Below are 23,402 nucleotides of genomic sequence, written 5' to 3'. Positions count from 1 at the left end.
AAGGGAGGGAGCCTGGCTACCCCATGCCCTCTGGGGAACTTGGCACCTTCTTTACTGAAACCTTGTTTTCCTGAAAACAGAGCCTATACCTCAGGCTAGACTATACTAACAGATAGTACAGCCCAGCCCAGTCCAGCCCAGTGCACCAGACTCTACTGGGAAGATGTAAAATATCAAGCGTGGTTCCCTAGCTCTGCCTTGGCTGAGCACCACAAAAGTGCGCATGTGCCTATGTTTATGGCAAATGCTCTCTTCCTTCCCCCTCCTCACACAAGTGTTTATTTCCTTGGAAGATAAGAGAATTAATCTGATGGCAGAAGATAATCAGGATTTTCCCTCTACCCATAATATAAAATACTTTGTGTGTACATATTTGTGTATACTGTATATATGCCCACAGTTTTGACTCCTGAACAGGAAGGATCAGGTTTTTAAAGGTATTATACATATAGCAGAATACTTCAAAGTCACTTCTGAAAATTATTCTCATTTGCCACCTTTGTCTTTAAGCAACTACACAGACCTGGGGGGTTTCAAAGGGGAATTTTTATAATCCTGTTCTGTGCCTATTTGCATTTCAAGGCAATTAAGACTCTAAAAATATCCCCAAGAGGCATTGATACTAGGAGAATGTTCAGTTTCATTAATGGTTATTTAGTTTTTCTTAAGGCTTCCTTTATCTTCAGAACACATTTGGGACAGCCATGGGATAAATTAAGTAGGATTAAATAATACTATGACTCATCAACATACAGGAGTTCAACATATACTTGAATACATCCAACAAAAAGGTGCTGCTGATCCTTGTTCCAGTGGCGTTCCTTCTGTTAATTAGCATGTAAGATGCTTTCTTCCTTCAGCTTTGACTTCACTGAGTCGTCTTCATTATTCAGAGTGCCATAGCGTGAACTGTGAGAATCTGGTTGTATTTTGCCTGTCAATTTTTGTCCTAAGGAAATGGGGTGAAAGAAGGGAAAAACAACAACTCTGTGAAGAATTTTAATAAAACAAATCCCCCACCAATCCATCATTTAAACATTCTTTGCTCCAGTAATCATTGTTTTCATTTGACTGGTTGTAACAATAGCTTGGAAAAACTCTGAAAAATTCTTTGAAAAATCTGTTGGGAACAGGAATAGAAAATAAGGGAACAGTATATTTATTAAATATGACTAGAGCACATTTGTGACTCAACTCTCCTAGGTCATCCCATTAGCTGATATCTCATTTTTAAACAGAGAGACAGAAAAAAAGCCCTACTTACCAGGAATATGTCCACAGTCAATAAAAGGAATTTGTAAATGCTCTTCTTTTTTATTTCTTGCAATTACAAATACACCAAGGAAAGATAGGAGACACCTGCAAAATAACAGTGGCATAGTATCATTAGAAATAGTTCACTGCCTCTGAGATGAGAATTTCTTTCTAAGTTTCTTTTTCAAGGACTTCCAAACCCAAGCTGCTCAGTTTATAAAGAAACTTTTCTTCCTGGCAGCTCTATAAATTCATCTTGGGCTCCCTTTCAGTCTAGTTTTTGCCTCCTGAAGCTTTATTATCAGTTCCAAAGGCTCCGCAGGCAAAATTACACTTCCAGCAATATATACCTAATCAAATGCCTGTGAGTGTGAGACCACAACATTTGAATCCCTGAGCAAATCTTCACAGAGCATCTAAGCTAACATTTGCAATTTCATTAACAACTCAGTCTAGCTGCAGACAATCAATATCTCTGTTGTTTTTCTCGTTTGACTGTGTGTCTCAGGGGCAAGCTGTAAGCCAGGAGCAATGAGAAACTGCTATGCTTGGATAAATCTTCTATCCGCTCTGTGTTGGACACACAACCACTAATTCCTGCCTGCCAAATACATGGGTTGAATTTGCTCATCTCCATTTTTTGTCACTTTTCCTGCAGTCAAACAAGATAGCGGTTGTGTGCATCAACTCCAGTCTGACTGCAGAGCACGAAGACGTCTGTAGCTATCGGCCCCATTTATTTGACAGCGCTGTGGCAAGACACCTCCAGCAGTTCTGGGAGATGCTTTTAACCATCTCACACCCATTATCAAGTAACTGTCACCTGTCCCCAGAGTCGTTATGATGCTGGTGGTCAGCAGAAGGTTTCTGCTCTCATAACATCTAGGCCTTCCTTCAAAAATTTATTGTTAACAGCTTCTTAGCATGCTCTGAACTTTTCCACAGGCGTGCTGTGTCTTTCTTGGCACAGGAAGATGAAGGAGAGATATTATAGTACTGCCTCGTAGGCAAGCAACTCATGTAATTGCCCACACCTAATGGCAGCAAAGACCAGCCAGACATGCAAGTGGAAGGTAACATGGGAGGAGATTTCTCGCAGTTGTAAAAGCACCCCCTATAACATGATCTTTGGTGGAGAGCAGTGATTTCTCCTTCCTGCTGGAGGAACACATGCTGCTGGTTTTTCATTCCATCATGAGATTAGTAGTTCATAAGTGTCTCACATTTTTACATATTTGGATTCAAAACCAGGCCTCCAAACTCCCAAAGCACAGACATCAATCTTTCCTTTAATGTTTTTTTATCCTACTATAATGGCTATTCCATAATACTTTAATAACAAGATGGGTTTCTTCTTACTGAGAAAAGAAGGGATTCCACAAGGCAATGCTGTTTCAATACAAACGTTAGTGCAGATTTTAGGCCGATACACTTACCCAAACAGAAACATGAACACGCTCAGCAAAGCTGCACTTTGGAATTCCCGATAAAATATGACCCCTGGAATGTGACAGAAACAAGAATTGCAGATCTTGACTGGCTTCCAAGTGATATGAATTACAGCTGGGAGGGTCAGGAGCAGTGTCATGCTCAAATGGAGCAAAAAAATCCCAAATAAGGTATTAATACACATTGTGATGGGTTCACTTTATGTGCCCATATTCCATTATCTAGGCTTTCTCAAGATACTGCATGGGACTGGAGAAGATTTAGTCTATCAGGTTGGAGCATGTGCTCTGTTAGTAACTGCACAGATGCAGGTACTTTTTGCATTGTCAGCAACAGTTTTTATGCAGGTCAAACTCAAGGTCTTATTCACAAGCATAGTCATACCAATATAGCTAACAGGTTCTTCATGGATTTAGTTAAGCCACTCCAACAGACCATGTGGACATCTTAACTCCAATTGGGAACAGGTTTTCGATAACTAGCTGTGTCCCTGATGTTTACACCAAGTTAAGGGCTCGAGCAGCCAAAATCTTTCTGGCTGAAGGGATCACTAGCTCTTTCTGGTCACCCCTCTTCCAGGAATTAGCACCTCTGCAGTGGAGGTGACAGAACCAGATGTGTATCTGGATCTCAGCTGCCCCAATTCACAGCCAAGTACATTAGCTTTAAACCACTGATGAGCATAGTTTTGCTTAGAAACGCGAGTGTGAACCAGTCCAGCTGAAGTGTGACTGTATCTTCAAAGGCTGTAACTGGGGGAATCATGAGATGAGGTATCTTCTACAAGCACCCCAGCAAGATTCAGCAGAGGTTGTTCTTCTAAGCCCTACGCTGGTTTAACTAACTTGGTGCAAATGCATGTGTATCCAGTCTCAAAGCTATTAAGCCATTCCTGAATAGGTACTTGATCTTTTAAGGAGGCACAAGGCCAAATTCCCCATATGGTCACAAGAACGCAACCCCCTTTTGGCACAAGTCTCCTCTCAGTCACAAAGTGTAGGTCTCTTCTAACACAGGTGCTGAGGCAATCTGTGCATGAAGCTAACTCCCCTTCTCATTAATGGCAGCTCTGCATGAGAAACTCCTGCACAGCAATGACAGGAAAGCCCCCAGTGTGTGTTAAAATGAGTCATAAATGTTCTAACAACATGATCATTTTGGCTCATTGCTGATACAGCATCCTAGTCGTCCTCCCTGCTCATGTTCTTACGCTGTGCACCATTTCCAAGATTTGCAGTCCCTCTTTAACAACGCTGAGTTCAAAGTTCTCACCCAGAATAAAATGTTAAATGCTTAAAAGGTCTTTGGAGTAATTTTATTTCCTTCACTTAACCTAGAATTCCACCTTCTGAAACGGAATATATGCTAACCACTATGAAACACAGCTGGTTGTCATTTGAGTAGTTTGCCAGGCTGTTAAAATTACTCTACCAGTTCAGATATGGAGAGGCTGGTGTGCACATGGTAAATGCATTTACTGGATGTCAAGATGAGGCTAGGACAAATGCAGGTACTTCTAGTAAGCCAGCAAGGCACGGTAAATAATACACATCAATTCTGGAAATGCTAGAATTTAATTATTTTTCTTTTGCTTCAAAAGTTGTGAACTTGCTCATTTTCCAGAACTTAAACACCTGTCACTTAGGAAAAACTTATTTTTGTGGAGATAAACATGACTGGTTTGTGTTCCTGTTCACAGGCAGTAATTCTTGAAAACCTGATGTTTAGAAAATCATTCTGTAGAAGCAGAAGGCCAGAAACAAACCTGAAATGATGGCACTGGTGGTGAAGAACACAAAGTTAATGGGCACAACTGCTGTCGCTTCGTACAGATGCATTGCTTGATTCAAGAACCTGGAAGACAAGTGTTATTGCACCTCATGCCTACAGAAGGTTCATTGCACTTTAAGTCAGGTTAAACCACTTTATGTCAGTTTAACAATAAGTGTGACCATTTCTTACCACAACAGCAAGTAGCCCTGGACAGATGCGTACATGTATTGAATTTACCTTCTGGTTTTGACTCGGCAGAGTGCAAACAAATAGGCAAAAGCAAGAAGGTTGGCGTGGATTCTTCTGGCCATAGGCTGTCATTGGAGAGTCTTTTGAAGCAGTGTTGGAAAAATTTTGTCTGCCACAGATAAGGGAGGAATGCTAGGGTATTACTGCTTATGGTCTGCATCGGTTCTTGGAAGCAGTGCTGCCTGAGAGCAGCCAGGGACAAGTTGCTCTAATTTAAACAGGTTGTGTAAGGGTGTATTTCCAGCACAGACATGAACATGCGAGTACTGGTAGGAACTGTTTCACTTTGCTGAAGTCTGCATTGCTGCTACTGCTCAATCCAACTTGGCTAAAACACATATCTGTATGTTTATCCATGCAATCATACCCCAGACACACTCTGTCCTGATGGGAAAGTCCAGGAAGGTGGCTCCAAGCCTGTGCTCCTTGGGTTGGAAACTCTCTTCTGTGCTCCTCAGAAAGGCAACACAAACCCCCACCAGAATCATAAGCAAGAGTGTGCAGGACCACAGGAACGTACACTGCACACAGACCTGCAGGACCGAGACATTGGTCACAGTCTGCATCAGCAGATGAAAAAGGCAAAGCAATTAACCCACTTGTATGGAGACCAGAGCTATCAACATTTACCCACAGGGTGATGAATCATGAGTGTGAACTCTCAGATGCACCAGCAGATAGTCTGTTATGTGAATGGTGCATTTCAGACCGAAAGAGAAAAATCAGGAGGCTGCGGAGTGTATTCAAAACCTATAAAAAGAACCATACTTAAATGTTTCACTGGTACAATATATGTGCACAGTAAAAATCCAAGCTTGGATCTGTTTTAACCATTAAAGTAATTGCACGGTTATTTTAGCAACTGTTGAACAGTCTCCATGGTGCTTTAAAAATAAAGAAATCCTACATATCCACAGGATAGTTAGGATTTTGAAGTCATTGAAAACACCTCATTATTTTCTCCCATTTGCAACAAACTTGGTCACAGGGACTAAAACAGTGATACCAAGGCCCAGCATTGAATCCAGGAGGATGTTGCAGCACAGGCTGTTCTGAGCTAACACATGACAGTCAAATAAAATAAGAGAGGAAACAAATAAAATGAAAAATTTAGACTGACAGCACTATCTCCGTTAGAAAATGTGTCCAACAGAGAAGAGAGAAAGAGACACTGAGGCCAGGGAATGAAATGGGCACATTTCACTTCTGTTTTAATTTTGACCCAGCAAATGAAAGAAAGAAAAAACTGGCAGGAAGGAGAGGTTAATTGAGCAGCTTCCTATTTACCAAGCTTTTATTTCCTTTTTAAAATGCCCTGAGCTGTTCTCCCAGCGAAGACAAGCTGGATGTAAATCACTCTATAATCTGTTACAGGGGAGTTCCTGAGTCAGCCATGGAGAGTCACTGCATAATAACGCATGGGCTTTCTGATTCCACATGGGAATGGTATGTTCTGCCACGAGAAAGCTGGGTTGGCTCTCCTACCGGAAAATAATCATGCAAGTAAACACTCAGACTCACACTGGAGCAGCCTAGATGAGATTACTGAATGATGCTATCAGCACCTGAAGCAGAGGGACCAGCATAAAGGGAATGGACTCTCTGTTCAGCTGCAAGCTGTATTTTACCATGCTGCCACCCCCAGCAGTCTGCGAAGGCAGCATAAAACAATCACTTAACAGGCCAGAGGCCAGCAGGGAAAATTCTGATGTCCGCTGCACACTAAAAGTTAACTATTTCCTAAAAAGGTACAGACATACAGGGTAGCAAAGCACAACATAGAGATTTAACAGAGGCAGGGAGAAAGTTGGGGTAAACTCCCTTCTTCAGTCTGATGAGTGACATAGGCTAGGGAAAAGAGATGCATAATGAGAGTAAACGTGGCCATTTGATTATTCAGCAATGAAGGCTGCTAAAAGTAACAAAAAAATTTGCATAAACATAAATTTCATTTCATGAGTTCAAAACCTGTGCCAAAACTAGAACTAAATTTGGGAAGACCTTGTATAAGGTGATGATGAGATCAGGTAGCATCTGTGTAATTAATCAATTATAAACTGAGAAATAAAGCCTAAATAAACAATATAATCAGCTGTAGGCAATTCATGCATCTGTCAAGGCTCTGCCAGGAATTTGTTGCCTTTAAGTGCAACTTAGATCTGGAGTCGATATCAGTACTGAAGAAAACTGACAGATAAATGGGTACAAAGGTTAGGAGATAAGTAGAAACTCACTTACTTGACTTGGAAAGCACAAGAAGTTGCCATTAAAACAATCATGATATAGAAAACAGGATAAGTTAGCTGCATTTTCCCCTTTGCAGAGAGTGTTATCATGCTGGCCACAGCCTTTACAGCAATGACAGTCAGTGATGCTGAAAGGGAAAGGGAGAGATTAGCAGGACAGGATTCACAGCAGGGACCTCAGAGCATTGGTGAGGGAGGACAAGGTGCCAGGTCAGAGCTACAGAGCTGATCACCTAAAGACACACTGAAGTAGGATTTGGGCACCTAAAGCCAGGCGTGTGATTTTATAAACGCTTGCTAAGCTACTGCCTAAACTCAGAGTGACCTTAACTCCATGCGTGCTTTGTGTTTTGCTTGGAAGTTCTTGTAGTGCTGAGGTTTACAACCCTGCATCTACCCAAAGTTTCCCCATTTTCAACAGGGTAGCTGAGGTTAGAGTCAGATAAAATCTTGCAAGGTAGGACTCTAACCTCAAGGTGTGTGTGTGTGAGAGAGGCTGAGCTCAGGTAGAGGAAAGAACTGGATCCATTTCCCACTGCTGGGCACGTCCTAAACACTGGAGTACCAGCCAGAGGTACTACAACAGCCTCCACATCTTCCAGACTTACTCGATTTAGCTCCAGTTGCTAATTTGGAGCCCATGTTGCATTATTCAGGAGAGGTCTGAGAAGTCTTGTTATCTGTTCAAAGTAGCTGGGACACCTCCTAATAGCAGCCTGCATGTGACACCAGCAGCCTAAAATAACTCCTCACCCTCAGGATTTCTCTGCTGAGACACAAGCTGGCCAAAGCTGGCCAAAGCTGACTTTTGGGTTTGCATCACAGAGAGCTGACAACCAGCACAGGGGTCTGTGGTTTGTTTCAGGGGCCAGGTTCTTAGGACCACTACTGGATTTAGCCCACTGAATAGAATACTTCACTAGTGTGCTTTCAATCCATTTAGTCACTGTCTTTGCATCACCACAAACAAATCTCAGACAGCAGGCAATGGTTTTAATACATGTCGCCAGTTCAGAGAAGTCTTGCAATATACATCTTTTAGAAAAGGGGCTGACAGTTCAGCTAAGAGTTACTTTAGATTTCCTTTTGGAGCGCGCTCTTGGTTTGTTGAAGCTAACCCAAGTAGGCTGTGATTACTGCAAATAAAATGTAACAAATTCAAAAGCAACTAAAAATGATAAGAAGAGTCAGGGTGCAGAGATGACCTTTGAAGAAAGGTAATTAATCATCAGGAGCACTGTCCCTCAGCTGGGATCCAGTTCCACCCTCTTCCAGAGCTGAGGAGTGTTGGATTTCGATGGTCTGATTCATCCTCCTGTAACTGCAAAATTCAGATTGGCAAGGAGAGCTGCACTGTGCAAAAACTTCAGGCCAAGGGTTGGGACAAAAGGTGGGGGAAGGAGAACAAATTCAGGTTTGCGGTTTTGATTGCAGCATTTTTTTTATAGCAAGTCCAAAAGTTCAGGGGGAGTTTAAGAGTTGCATACATCTTGTGATGACACTGTTCACTGTCATGAAATTCACTGTTTTCATGACAACCTTTCCACCTGGTACTTCACTTCTTGCTCTGTATTGGAAATAGGTGGAGCAGTTTAACAAACACAGTGGTAAAAGTGAGCAGAGGAGGTCAAATCCTGGCCTGCAGTGGTGCTAATGGTATGATAAAAAGCCAAAAAATACACTCAAGTCCCAACAAGCAGCCTACATAAAACCTGAGATTTGCACTCTAACATTTGGGGAGTTATTAATTTAAAATAACATTTACAAGTAAAAATTAGTAGTTTGAATTGTGCAGCTAAGGGTAAAGATTGCTGAAAAATTGTTTCTGATGAGAGGGCAATTTCCATCCCTTATAATTTTAACAAACCAGAAAAGAATGCATCAGGGTGTTTTTTAGTTTGGTTGGTTGGTTTGGTTTTTTTTGAAAAGTGGAATGATCTTTTTAGTTAAAGTAGCCCTGGAATAAGTTTCAAAACCTAGGAAATGGTTTTGCTATCTCTGATAGAATGACCCCCCCCAAGGCTAGTGTGACAAATGATGTCACTTTCCAGCTGTTAGGGCAGGAAACTCAGAAATCCCACTTTAATCTGAAATATTTCCCCCCAAACGTATGATAACTCCCAGTATATACATGAGGTAAGATAATTCTCACGAAATGAACTTGCAGAGTTGTACTAAGTAAAACGTTTGCAGATTTTCTGATCACCTCTCTATTTTCTTCATAATGAAAGTAGCTCTCATATCCAATGAAACACAAAGGCTGCCTTCTTTTTAAAGAAACCTTTCTACATTTCATTCACATCTGTACAAACCCTCCACCAGGAATGAATCTGTGCAGATATGAGAAAAGGCAGAAATCCCCTTCCACGAGCTGCCACTGAGAATTTTCTGTACAGACACCCCAAGCCTCGTCCACCCCTCCCGCAGCCAGGGCCCTCTGAGGGCAGTGCATGTGTCAGACAGCTGGGAGCAAAGCTGCTGGGCCCTCTCAGCCCCCCATCACTTTGCTCACCAGAAAGGTCAGAGAGCAAGCAGAAGGCTCTAAGTGTAGCTTTGTGGGGACTGCCAGGCACCAGGATGGCTGCAGGAACCGGAGCCAGCCACAGTTCTGGGTTTCCTGCTTGAGGGAAATGTCAGTATTTCAAAAGTTCCCATGAACTTGGGACTTGTTTGTTTGTGACTTTTTTAATAGAGCAGAAAAAAATGACACATTTTTCCTGAAGCTGCATATGCTCACCAAAACCTCAGCAGCCATCAGCTGAAATCGTTATTTTTGGTTGATTGCAGCCTGACCACCAAATTGCAGTTAGTGCCTGCTGGGGCACGGGTTTGCAGCCCTGCTGCTGTTCAGCAGCTCCACGTGTCCCTTTGGCACCGGTGGCATCAGGGCTGGCAGGCTCCACGGCAAAATAAGCACGCAGAGCTACGCAGCCCAATGGCCCAGGTCTCCCAGAGCCGTGAGTTGACCTTGCTTGGGGCAGCCATCATGGTGGGTCTGCCCAGAACTGCGGCAGTCAAGTACAGAAGCCTATCTGGGGATCTTCAGGCTTTCAGCTGTGCAACAGGGAGGCTGGACTCTCTCATCGCTCCTCGTGGCAGGGCTGGAAGCTGCAGAGCAGCTCCAGTGAGCTCTGCCAAAGCACCCAGGCTCCATGCTAGGAGGTGAGGGATGGCTGGACTCACACTTCACTTGTCCAAACCAAGAGCAGTTGAACAGTTAGACCTAAGGCTTTTGGGGATCTTCCATCTCTGCCTCATGCAGGGAGCATGGAAATCCTTCAAGGCTTCTGCAGAGCTACAGAACATAATGTTCCTAGCACTGGGAAACTTAAATGGAAATACTGTCCCAAAAAAGTTGATCTTAAAGTCTGAGCTTTTCAGCTGGGTAAGAAACCAGTCAGGGGTCTGAAGGAAGGCAGTTAATAAATCTGTGAGGGTTTTTCACATTCAGTTAAATCCAGATTGTGTAACTGGCAAACTTTAGTGAAATTCTGTTTTATCAAAACACTCATGACCAGCTCCATTAGAAACATGCTTTATAAGAGCAGACTGATACATGCATCCACTGAACTCAGTGAAAATATAACCATTGGCTTCAGTGGCACAGTTCAAGCACCTTTCACTTCAACCAAGGAAATGTGGTGTCCCATCAGGGTTTCATGGAGAAGTGACAAGACAAGGATGGGAGAAGACATGAGGTGGTGACAAATTCTTAATATATGCCTGCAAGCAGTAGAGCTTTAGAGATAGCCTCCTGACATTTTTCAAAATTGATTCAGGTTTAACTTTATTGAAAGCTGCCTGATCAAATGATCTCCCTTGTTTCCCTGGGTATTGATTGTGGCAACGTTAATCAGAAGGCAAACCTCAGTGTCCCACTGAGTTCTTGCTATGCTTCTGGAAAGGTGGTAAAGTATGAAATGTTGCATATGCAAACAGGCATAGATAATTCAAAGAAAAGTTCCTGTACAGTCACAGCATATCACTGCATTTGCTTACAGAGTGCTTACAAGGTCTTAAGCTGCTCTGTTTTAAAGAACTGATTTGCACAGCTAGCCTGCTCTCCAGAACAAAGTTGCAAACAGTTCCCTTTCCCAGGATCTAAAGCTAAAGTGTTATTTTAAAAAAAAAGCTTCAGAATACCATTACATACAGCATATTAATTTCAGGAAAACTGTAAAAAGAAATAGTCCCAGTAATAAGCACAGAAACTATGTTTCATAATCAGCTTTTCTCTTCAAAAAGAGACCACAGTAAGAATAATGTGAAATGTTTCAATGATTCTCCTTCAGCACACTGAAAGAGAATCATTGAAATGTCCCTAATCTAAACTAGCTGGGGAGACTCAGTGACAAGGAATTATCAAGTAACAGACAGGAACACTAAAGTGAATAATATGTTCTTACCCAGTAGTGCTACCATCATTAACAAAACCACGATGTGCTTCACAGCCTTTCTTTTGTAAAAATAGAGGAGAATGCAGAATATTATAATTTCTAAGATCTGAAAATAAAGGGGAACAAAGTTAAAGCTGTGAAATTGTGTAATAAATGCTTAATTCAGAGTCTTTGAGATATCACATTCATTTGCTCTAACAGTTCAAAGGCGAATTACTTTATTAAGCATCTTCTGCTAAAAACTAACATTATTGCCAGTTGACTGAGCTATCACACAATTGTTGTCATTTATCTTTCCTATTATAGTAAAAGTTAAACTTTGAGCATTTCTTATTTCTTTAATTTTTCTTTTTTCACTTCTAGCTATATTTTGTCACTGGTACTGTTGAGAAGACTTTTTTAATGTGACAGCAAAGATGCCCATGTTTATTGGCAATAATTCTTACAGAAACTCTGTTTATAATTCCTATGGAGTAAAGCACTTACCTGGAGGAACAGCAGTCTCTCCTAGCTACGGTATTCCTAGTGTCACTCTTTGTGACATCCAAGCTTATTTTTGCTACCCTCTTTGCCCTTCTCCCCAGTCCTACTAAAAAAATTCCCCCAAACACTGTCTTTTTGTTCAAACTTTCTGCCATACATCGTAGAATCATAGAATCATAGAATCGTTTAGGTTGGAAAAGACCTTTAAGATCATCGAGTCCAACCATTAACCTAGCACTGCCAAGTCCACCACTAAACCATGTCCCTGAGCACCACATCTACACGTCTTTTAAATGCCTTCAGGGATGGTGACTCCACCACTTCCCTAGGCAGCCTGTTCCAAGGCTTGACAACCCTTTTGGTGTAGAAAATTTTCCTAATATCCCCTTAAACCTCCCCTGGCACAACTTGAGGCCATTTCCTCTTGTCCTATTGCTTGTTACTTGGGAGAAGAGACCAACACCCACCTCACTACACGCTCCTTTCAGGCAGTTGTAGAGAGCAAGAAGGTCTCCCCTCAGCCTCCTTTTCTCCAGACTAAACAACCCCAGTTCCCTCAGCCGCTCCTCAGAAGACTTGTGCTCTAGACTCTTCACCAGCTTTGTTGCCCTTCTCTGGACACGCTCCAGCACCTCAATGTCCTTCTTGTAGTGAGGGGCCCAAATCTGAACACAGTATTTGAGGTGCAGCCTCACCAGTGCCGAGTACAGGGGGACAATCCCTCCCCTAGTCCTGCTGGCCACGCTATTTTTGATACAAGCCAGGATGCTATTGGCCTTCTTGGCCACCTGGGCACACTGCTGGCTCACATTCAGGTGGCTGTCGACCAACACCCCCCAGGTCCTTTTCTGCCAGGCAGCTTTCCAGCCACTCTTCCCCAAGCCTGTAGCGTTGCATGGGGTTGTTGTGACCCAAGTGCAGGACCCGACACTTGGCGTTGTTGAACCTCATACAATTGGCCTCGGCCCATCGATCCAGCCTGTGCAGATCCCTCTGTAGAGCCTTCCTAGCCTCAAGCAGATCAACACTCCCACCCAACTTGGTGTCATCTGCAAAATTACTGAGGATGCACATCATAAGGAGGAAAACATTTATTTCATGTGGTGGTTCTCAAATCACAGGTACATGTCAGGAGCTTACCTTGAAAAGCTCAATGACACACTAGCAGACCACGCTGCAGGACATCTGCAGCTGCTGAAGCAGCTTTAACTACATTGTGCATGGTCCAAACTTGCTCCTTCAATAACATCTGACAGCTAAATGACAGACAGTTAAATTTAGTGACTTGCTGTTAATGTGTCTCTTTGCAGATTCCCTTAGTAACTCTTGTCTTTTGCCATCTTAAAAGTGTGGGTATTCTCCCTCCTGCCCATGTTGCCCAAATACCCCTCCATGCCTAAAGAAAACAGCAAGTGCAAGAGCCAAAAAGCTTTTGTGAAGCCCAGAAGACTCATGAAAACGGGGATGATGGACCTCTGCACTGAGAGGTGCTCAGAAGCCTGGTAGCCTTAGAGACTGCATGGAGAAAGAGAATTTCATTTGTGCATGTTGGAAAGTAATCGAACGGGGGAAATAAGACAGAAAATGAGATTGTCATCATTAATGAGTCTGGTTATTGTCATTTCTTACCAACAAAACAAGTCATAGAAAAACCTCATGTCTATCTCCTTGGTTTCATCAGCAACAAACTAATTTATGTTTTATAATGCCACTTCACTCTTAAACAAATAGTCGCCATAAGGCAGCACTAGACTCAGAAAGACCTGGGTGTTGCGCTGATTAAATTTCCAAAGAAACGACTGAACAGTTACTAGCGGCGGTTATGTAATGTAACATAGCTGATTTCTCATTTTGGAGAGTGACTGCAGCAGGAAAGCAGTCATCAGCTACATTCAGTTACTAAAATTCTCTACCACACTCACACCTCCCCCAGTTTAGTAGTGTTCAAAAAGATGAACAAAACGTAATTATGCTTTAATTCATTTTTTATTTACCTTCACACTGATCCCTTGCTCCCAAAGACAGCTGAGACACAATTGCATCTCAGAACATTAAAAACACAAATTTGGATTTTATACTACCTTTCTTTAAAAAATGTCAAATATTTATCACAAGGTTTAAGAAAAAAAAAGGCAAAGTGTGGTGGGTTTTTTTTGTAAAATGTGTTGAATATAATAAAACATTTTGCTGTTGGTTAAAAAAAAGCATTGCTGGACTACTCCTTGTTTAATAATCTTTGCAATCTCTTGTGGAGTGCTGGTCTTGCCTCTCTCCAGAGCGACATGCCTCCCCACTGGGCTTGCACCCAGAGGTGAAAGCTGGGCCACCAGATGGTAGAACAGAGGCCTTTGCCTCAGTCTCACAGTAAGTAACTTGGCCAGCGTCCCCAGCTTTATTCAACAGTGTAACACTGGGTATGTCTAAAACAGGAACCAAGGCAGAAGTCAAGTTAAGATCTGCAGACATGTGAGTTCATCTTGGCCTCCCTGTGGAAGGCTACGACATGGTTTTGAGGGAAGTCGAGAGGAGAAGTAAAGGTAGCAGTTTCGCTCTTCATGCTACTGGCAAACACATCTTAGGGCCAGAGGGGAATATCGCATTATCAGGCTGCAGCTACAACAGCCTCCAAATAGCTTCAGTTGCTATTTTGACAGTGAACAATTGCTAACAGAATGGAAGAAAGCTGTGCTAAATAAATATTCCCTGCATGGAAAGGTACCCAGGCTAAGAAAGAAGTTCCAGAGATGTCCCAGGTATCCTCTTCCATGCCATGCCAGTTCAGGACTCGCACACAGGATGGTGTGACTGGGATGGGGCCATGGCACCAGGTGAGACAGCACTGTGAGACCTGCTTCCACCCCAGTGCAAATCTGAGCACCCATCACCTCTCCCAGACCCTTGGACTGGTTGCCACAGAGTGTGCAGAAACCCATGAGACAGCCCTACTGTAGGCAGCCAGCTACACCTCAGGTATTGATTAATTTTATATCCCCTAGACAACTTTAATCACAATGCCAATAGAAGGAAGAACCATCACCTGCCCTGTGACTTAGATTTCAAACTACACAAGAACAATCATCCAAAACCAAGCCCAGGGACAGTTGCTGGCTCAAACCACTCCATCACACCAGCTCTGGTGCTCCACTCCCTCTTCCACCTCACTCCGACGCCCAGAGTGGCATGTAGTGCTGAGCACCACTGACCTTGACTGAGCCAAGTCACTGTTGCTGGCTCTGTCCATCAGCTTTCCATCAGTCCTCATCCTGTCATCACCTCTTCTCCTGCTAAATCTACCATAAAGTTCCACTGTGATCTCCTCCTGTTTAAAAGCAAACAAATGCACCAAGACGACTAATTTCTGAAAGGAAACAGCCAAGCAAAACCATCAAAAGGACATGAAAGAGTCCTTGATGGCAGCTCTGGAAGGGGTGCACAGGTCTGTGTGCTTGGCTGCTTCTGCCTCCTGGGGAAGACCCAAGAGCAGCAGTGGTATGGGGCCAGAGATGGTAGTTCTGTGACCAAACCTGGGGAGAAAGCTGATGTTTGCTTTTCAGGGCTGTTATTTAAGTTTACTCAGCTCTGTCAAGTCTCGCACACTAAGCATGAAATTCAAACAATTAGTTCTCACCTCATGCTGCCCAGCAGCCAAACTATTCTTCCATGGTTCTCTGCCGCTCAGGGACCTACCAACAGGTCACCTTTAATCACAAGACAAGGGAGAGGCCATCACCTTGAGTCACACTGTGAGCAGAGTGCATGGCTCCTAACAGGACCTCACACTGATGAGGACCCTCCTGGGGTGCCTCAGCTGTTACCTATGGTTGTGTCCTGAGAATTACCCAAAATATTGCTTGCTCTCATAGTTGATAGCTGTGATAGTGTTAAATACAAAGTCCAGGAATGGGAAGTGCGTAGATTGTATCAGCTTCTCATATTCTGTTTAGAGGAACTGAAGGAACTTGACCTGCCTACAATAATTTTTGCCGTTATAACTATTCTCTACTGAAGTCTCCTCAAGCCCACATCTCATCAACATTTTTTTATAATCATGATGTTTTCCACATTTCTAAGCATTACCAGAAGGCACCAGAACAAAATATCACATTGTCTGCCTCAGCTGTTTTTCTGGGATATACAGCAACATAGGGACCAATGAACCAGGAGGGTCTTCTAGGCACTTTGAAGGAAAGCAGAAATGCTTTGAACCTGATTTTACAGAGGTTAAATATTAACAACCCAATACTCACTATGCTTCTGTTTAGGGAAACCTAAGAGCTTCATCTATAATCGATGTCTTCTGTAGTGACTCAAAGTGCACATAAGCAAAAGAGAAAAAAAACAAGCTAGGATAGTCATTCTTGCTCAGACATGATTATGCTACTTCAGAGTCTCAGAAGGTGACTCAAAGTTGTCTCATGTGGGAACTAGAGGCTGTTTCTGCAGAACTCCTCTGATGCCAGTGGAGTGCCGCATAGGGATGGTTTATCACCCACACAGAACATTTTGTACCATTGGGGCTTTGTATTTCTCAGCAGACCACACTTGGGGCTACTTTTAGAAAGACTGTTGGATTGCATTATACTGCTCTACTGTCTCCTTGCTATATATACTGGAAACTCTGCAACTTCTGCTCCACTTTTTTATATCTCAGCAGCCAACCTGTGCTAGGCATTTTACAAACAATTATGAAGAGCTAGTTCCCTGCCCAAAGAGAATGTTTACAGCAGGGTTTGCTTGAACTTCCAGCAGCATACCAGCATAATCAGGCTAGTATCTCAGAGTCTTTTGTGGAGCCTTTCACTCCTCCCTCTTCTTTGGACAGAGGAAGCTCAAAACAGATGAATCCAAGGAGCAGAAGGAATAAATAAAGCTTGATATGTTGTTGAGTCAACAAGATTTGCTGTGTACTTGCTCCATCCTTCCCTGCAACCCATGCTGTACATGTAGAATTGGATGCTGGCTGAGGCAGGGAAAAGAGAGGAGAGGGGAAAGAAAGTCCAGGGGTTACCTACCACCTCCACTTAATGTCTCCTAAGAATACAGCACAGTTTTCGTAGGCATTCAACTGTGTTCTTATTGACTTTTCCTGAAACAAAGTTTAAAAAGTCCTCAGATGGGGAAAAGCCCTTTTTCAGCAACCTGTTGGTTTTAAGAAAATGTGAAGACCACACAGCACAGACATTTGTGGTGTCACTGGGCGTACATGGAGAGTTTTCTCACTCCACCACCTCTACACAAATCGTTGAGGCAGCAATTTAAAATCAGTGCCAGGCTGTTTTAGTACCTATAGGTGGAACTGCATGGTAGAGGGGGATATTCAGTAGTAAAGAGAGAGGGTCCTCCAGTGAGCACCAAGACCCCTGTTCTAAACCACCTCCTAAAGAAATCCCTCTCCCTCCGCTGATTACATGGATATGCTGAAGCTCTTGCTGAGACTGAAGCTACCCTTACTAAGTACCCCAAAACTCTTGGGCATTGCTTTCAAAAGCCTCTCTACTGCCTGATTGAAAGTGCATGTTATGATTTATGTAGCATGATCATTAATTTCTTCCACTGAGCTGTATCACCATCTTTCATGAGCTTTTAAAATGCACAAAAAATTGAGCAAGAGGATCAAAATGTTTTTGTGTTAGCATGTACTTTCTGCTTAATCAGTAGTCTCATGGATAGTTAAGACGTATTTAAAGCCTGCAGGTTGGATAAAAGATTAAGGTCCTTAAACTGTCTACTCAGTGGCTTTCTAACTGAGCTTCCTACTGAGAAAAGCCTGGGCACTAATAATCTAACCCAAGTGAGTCACTTTACTGGGAAAAAAGTAACTGCTTCTGAAGCTCCTGTATTGCATCTTTTACATTCAGCTGGAGGAAAAAATTTTCATCATTCCAGAGGAAAAGAGAGAGAGAAATTCCTCCTACTCACTCTGGTCTTGTTCCTGATGCTAATTAAATACATCAAAGAAGATGTATGGTATTTGAAGTTTGTATACAGATACTTTAATCAAAATGGTATTTTTGTATTTGAATTCAAACTCAGGTTCAGATTAACCGGAGTGGCAGTGAAGCAGGCCGCGTTTCCACATCTCAGCTCCATACAAAGCTCCTTTCGGCCGGGCTTAGCAACATGGGGATAAAACAGAGTGATATGAAAGAAAAAAAGCAGGACGAAGAGCATACGTAGCCTCGTTTTTAAAAACACAAGTCCATCACATTCCAGAAAAGCACTGTAACATAGACGTACATGCAGACAGTGTGGCATGAACACATATATAGGAAATATAAGCAGTGCCAATATGTAGGTTTTTCCTCAAGCCCACTAAAACCAAAACCTTTCCATTCTTGTTAATCCTGCACAACTGTGACTTTCCCCTGGCACATAGTTCAAAAGACATCTTTTGGTTCAGCCTATTTTCAGCTTGCGGACTGGAGTGATGACCCAGAGACTTGCTCTCTCTCCTATGAAAATCACACAATTTATCTTCACGAGCAGTTTTTCTGCCACTAATTCATAATGCTGCAAAAAGCCCAATAACCCCAGTTTTTCTGATTTAAGGAGTAGTATGAACCAGATACTCACCGAATATACCAAAAAAGGCCAGCTCACTAAGTAATTCTGTACTCGTCTTGCTGTGAGCTCTTGGGGTACATTTGGAGCAAATGTCACCAACAAGTATGTCCCTGTTACTGTCAGTGTTCCTCCTTTAAAGAAAAGGACACATTGTTTTGGTAATACAATAGTTGTTAATCATGGTCATCCTTGCTCTCCAGCTGACTTGGAAATAGTTTCTAGAAGAAAATTTAAGTCCATTTAATCAGATCTGGGCTTAGGTAATTGGGTTGCCTTGCATTGGTGGTCTTCTCTAGTGTGATTTTTATTAAAGACTCAAAGGGTTTTGGAAATATGAAAAAAGCTGTCAGTAAAGCCTCATGAATTAGGGTTCCAACTCAGCAATGTATTTTCAAATACTTTCAATTGTAATACCAAGTGCCCGAAAAAGGAGAATCGATCCTTTGTATTTCTCACAGGCAGAAAGCAGGTCACATAAACTTACCCTAAACTGAAAGGACAAGTTGGTAACTGAGGCAGACAGCTAGATCATTAACCAGGGTAAATAAACACAGTTCTCTTGAAATCAGTGTGGCCACAGAGATCTGCACCAGCTATGGACCTGCCCTGGAAACATTAAGCGCAACAGATATGTTCCAATCCAATGCTCATGTGAAGCTGTCATGAAGCCAACATTTTGGCCGCTCCCTGTTGTATTTGCAGACCTATGAACTGTTTTATAAAAGGTTGATTTGCAAAAGACTGTTTAGCCATTAGGTTGCCAGGGCCCCTTTTCAAGGTTGAACTTGCATTATTGTGCTTTCAATAAAAATCTGGAAGTTCTGCCTTGTGGACAGCCAGCTGACAAACACAGATGTTCATCGAGGTATTGAGATAGAAGTGAGCCGATCCTGAGCTCATAAACTGTATTGGATTAAGGAAGATATTAGCTAATCAATTTTTTTTCAAGTAATCTTTAAAATTCTTGGCAAACCTATAAATTGGTGTGGAATACAAGGCTCAGGAATACAAAGCAAAGCACATCCGGAGGACTTTGCTGGCACTGCTATTGCACACAGTTCCTTTGGAAAAGCAGAACTGTTCTATATTTATGTGCTTGCAAAAACATCACCATATTTCCCATCATACAGCTCATTCCTATGGAATGTAGCAACATTGTTAAATCCTTCTGCAAAGTCGAACTCACAGAAATAAAATAAATCAGTGCTTGAACACTAGTTAAAGCAACATACAATGTATAAGGCCATAAGGGAAACATGATCAGTCAAGGGAGGGGGGATTTTGAATGTAGCAGCTGAGCTGGCAAACTTGGATCCCAAACCTAAATAAATATTATATAGTATTCCTGGAAGAATACTGAACAGATCTCTCCAAAACATTTATGAGAACAGCTGGGATGTCCTTGTTATAGTACGGACAATCAAGCCTAGATGCTAGGGACCCCACAGAAATACCAGGTGCCCCATAGCAACATCAGGTGCACTGTCCCAGCCAAGATGGCTTGTGTAAAGCCCAAGCCCTGAAATATGCTTGTCTCTTGCTATTACTGTGTTCAAACAGGGCAGTTCTGATATGCAAAAAAATCTTGGACACAGACGAAACGTTGACATGCTTTTACAGTGAAGACCATGTTTCCCAACAAAACATTGGTGACATGGTTATTTGTTCTTTGAAGTGATAAAATTAATACCAAAAGGGAAGTTGTCACTTTTAATTGAGCTTGAATTTTTGTGCAATGTCTATGCAGTAAGAAAAAAAACCCTTATACTTGAATGAATAACTCAATAGTTTCATTGTTTTTATTAAAATTGTGTTGTACTCATAAAGATAATGCTAAATACGACCTCAGAGGCAAAAATAGACAATGAAAATAAATTTAAGCAATAAGGACACATAAGGAATGAGTTATGGTTATAAAAGCAGAGGATTTGGGAATGCAGTCTTTTCCACATGCATTGAAGATTCTGTCTCTTTTTGTCACTTCCTCCCAATTTTGAAAGTATCTGCCTCGAACCACTTGCTCGGGAAAGTGGGAGTGTGAAGGTGGGGGGCTGTGTGAGAGTTACAGCTTGCTAAGCATATGGCGACACACATGTCCATATTAGCAAATGCTTACTTACCCAATATATCAGCAGCCCTCATGGTCTTCTTTAGGAATAAGACAGAAATAAATGCACTACCTAGAACAGAAATATAAAGACATTTTTTATATTTGATAGAATATCAAGTGCTATAGCAAAAAGCTGCCCTGGGCCAAGTATAAATATATCTCATGGCCATTCTTGTTGCACCATACCATGACATAACCAGCCAGGAGTCCATTCCAGCAACCAACCAACCCTCAGTTTTTGTAAGATTTTAAACGTATCCAGCAGGCTCTTATGTGGTTGAAGAGATGCAATACCCTTCCCGTCTCCCACGCACACACTGCTTAAACTGCTCTAATTCAGTCATATATGGAAGTGTCAGGAAAGCTGGGCCCCGATCAGCCTTACCATTCCACTCCACGTTTTGCCGCCAGCTCACTGGATGGACTTGTCCAAGGCAAATTGCCTCATAGAAGGATAAAATTCTGCTTCTTTAGACTTCAATGTATTAGTAGAAGAAAAGTAGCAGCAGTACAACCGAGAGGAAGAAAGCCACTGCAAAAGTGTAATATTTAGTATGAACTAAGAGAGTGGTCATGATGTCTGCAAACAAGCAGGTGGAAGAACCAACATATGTACCATACAGGAGCACTGCCCATGGTCTTCTAGAATGACTTGTAATGAGGAAGAAGAATGGAAGTGAGCCCTGGAAATGACCTCCTGTTCCCTGGGGAACTCTTTCCCTTGTTCAGCTCTTGTATCTCCCCTCCACCAGCTCCTAGCCCTGCCTCTTCAGGATGGGCAGCAGTGGGGGGTGAGCAGCAGTGGTGATCAGGCCAGAATTTCTGGTAAGCAGCTCAGTGTGGACATGTGCTAGAGAGGGAAGAAGGGGTTTGGACTTTAGACAGATGAGACTGTTGGCCACCTGGGAGAGATGGCTTGATTCCAGCACACAACATTAGAGCATCTACCTCTAAGGAGGAGCAAGGCTGAATAGCTCCTATGTAAAAGATGAGGAAAGGCCTTTGGGAGAGGTTCATTGGTAATGTTAGATTCATTTAGAAACCTCAAAGAAAGACTCTGCCCAGGAGGGACAGTGAAGGGACACATTGAACCTGAATCATGGGATGCTGTTCCAAGAGCTCTGTTCCTGCCTACAGCGTGAAATTCTTGGTTTATTCTTGAAATAACAGTTCAACCTTTTTGCAACCATCTTTGCCTCTATCTCTATTGTTCTGACGGAAAATTTAATTTGTGGTTAGCTAGTAGAGGTACTCTAGATAAATCTAGGGAGGTTCATACCAAGAGGTGAACAGAGAGCTGGAATTCAGCATCGTGTCTGTGTTATCCAGTCAGCAGAAAATCAGATATAGCAGAAGTAATAAATTTAAACTATATCAAGGGTGATGGAGATCTATGCAAATGAATAAATGCAATAAAGGCAATAAAAGAATCTTCAACTGAAAATGCCTCACTGAAAGTAGGCTGCCTGACACGGTTTACTTTATTCAATGTTTCATTGGTGTATAAATGAATGTCTTTCCTCCTTTGCTGGAGGAAAGACACTGGTATCCAGGCAACACTGATAATAACAGAGCTACCTAGGTTTAGGAAAGAGAGAGGACAAAAACCAGGAAAGAAGCAGCAGCAACCCAAGATAGTGCAGGGATTCATTACTGCTCTGTCTCCCTGCTGTCATAGCTCTCCCAAATTCCACCTCAGCCCACCCACCTAGGCAGTCACTGTCACAGCAAAGACCTGTTGCTTAATGAACTGATGCTTCAGTGATTTTTTTTTTTTTTTAGTATCCCCTTGCCTGGTCTCTCTGCATTCAGCAGAGATCTAGTAAATGCAATTTAGGGTTCAATTCCAGTGTTGGCATCCAATTTGGGGTGAGATGAGTTATGCCCAAAATTCCACTGCCTACTTCTCTGGAGATGACAAATGGCAACTTGTGGGGATCACAGTCTCTGAGACTGGCAGTGGGCACAGGGAGGCACCGGAATGCATCCAGATAATGAAACTTGGCACTCAGCCTGTCATCCACTTTAATAATGCATTCAAATGCAGCAAGCTCTTTCTCCAGGGATAGCTGGTAATGCACAAGAGATCATGAGCTTAACAGAAAGTATGTATAATTAATGTTCTTTATGATGTGTAATATGTAGAGGAATCTAAAAACAGGAGAGGTTTTAAGAACATATATTAGGCCATCTGGGATTGGAGGAAAAACTGAAGTAGGAGGCAAGGTGCAACACGAAGGTGAGGAGAGTGAGACCCAGGAGAGACTCTGAACACAAAAGACAACTGTCCCTGTGCATAAGCCACCAACACTTCATATGCATTCAAGTGAAGAAGAAAAGCAAATGGGGTAAATCTAAATGAAGAAGCAGAGAACAGTTACACAGACCTGATGAGATGCTAGAGGGCATACATGACTGATCAGAAGCCTGGCAAACTCTGGCTATTACCTTCAGGGCTGAATTTTAAGCAAGTTATGGTAGCACAGCCAAGAGAGCACCTTGTTATTACACACTGGCTAACACAATATTTTAATTTTGTTAATTTTCTGGGATTTAAGCTTCAGAAGTTTGACTTTCAAATAGTCTTATATGTTATTCAATTTGCTAGGTGGGTTTGAACCAGGTTAAATCAAAGAAACCAAGGGCAGATTGCCTTGACGCAGACAGTGGCTCACTAGAAACGATGGGCCAGAGGAAGAGGGGTATGAAGGGAGCCTGTGAGCCCCAGGAGCACAGGCTGCCATTTGCTCATTTTGCCCTCTCCTGGCTTTGCAGCTTTCCCTGCCCAGCAAGACAAATGGCAGGCACCAAATGGCAGGCACAAATGGCAGGCTCCAGGTACCCCAGGAGCCCAGTAAGAACCATTTCTCACAGCTG

At 42.5% G+C, this 23,402-nt stretch overlaps 1 protein-coding gene across 1 annotated transcript in view; it reads right to left on the bottom strand.

The window, feature by feature from the left end:
* Window positions 1-660: 660 nt before the first annotated feature.
* NIPAL2 (NIPA like domain containing 2) overlaps window positions 661-23,402 on the bottom strand; it is a 51,110-nt gene continuing 28,368 nt past the window's right edge. The window contains exons 4-11 of the mRNA XM_072851161.1: window positions 20,536-20,595; window positions 18,425-18,546; window positions 11,378-11,474; window positions 6,964-7,099; window positions 4,469-4,557; window positions 2,691-2,754; window positions 1,265-1,359; window positions 661-949 (exon numbers count right to left, since the gene is read on the bottom strand). Coding sequence (XP_072707262.1) covers window positions 828-949; window positions 1,265-1,359; window positions 2,691-2,754; window positions 4,469-4,557; window positions 6,964-7,099; window positions 11,378-11,474; window positions 18,425-18,546; window positions 20,536-20,595 — 785 coding nt within the window. The 3' untranslated portion in view covers window positions 661-827. The remainder of the gene's footprint in view (window positions 950-1,264; window positions 1,360-2,690; window positions 2,755-4,468; window positions 4,558-6,963; window positions 7,100-11,377; window positions 11,475-18,424; window positions 18,547-20,535; window positions 20,596-23,402) is intronic.

This window comes from Ciconia boyciana, chromosome 2 (assembly GCF_034638445.1).
Source record: "Ciconia boyciana chromosome 2, ASM3463844v1, whole genome shotgun sequence".
Classification (NCBI taxonomy): domain Eukaryota; kingdom Metazoa; phylum Chordata; class Aves; order Ciconiiformes; family Ciconiidae; genus Ciconia; species Ciconia boyciana.
Note: the sequence above shows the minus strand (reverse complement) of the source record. Positions and strands in the feature narration are given on the sequence as shown.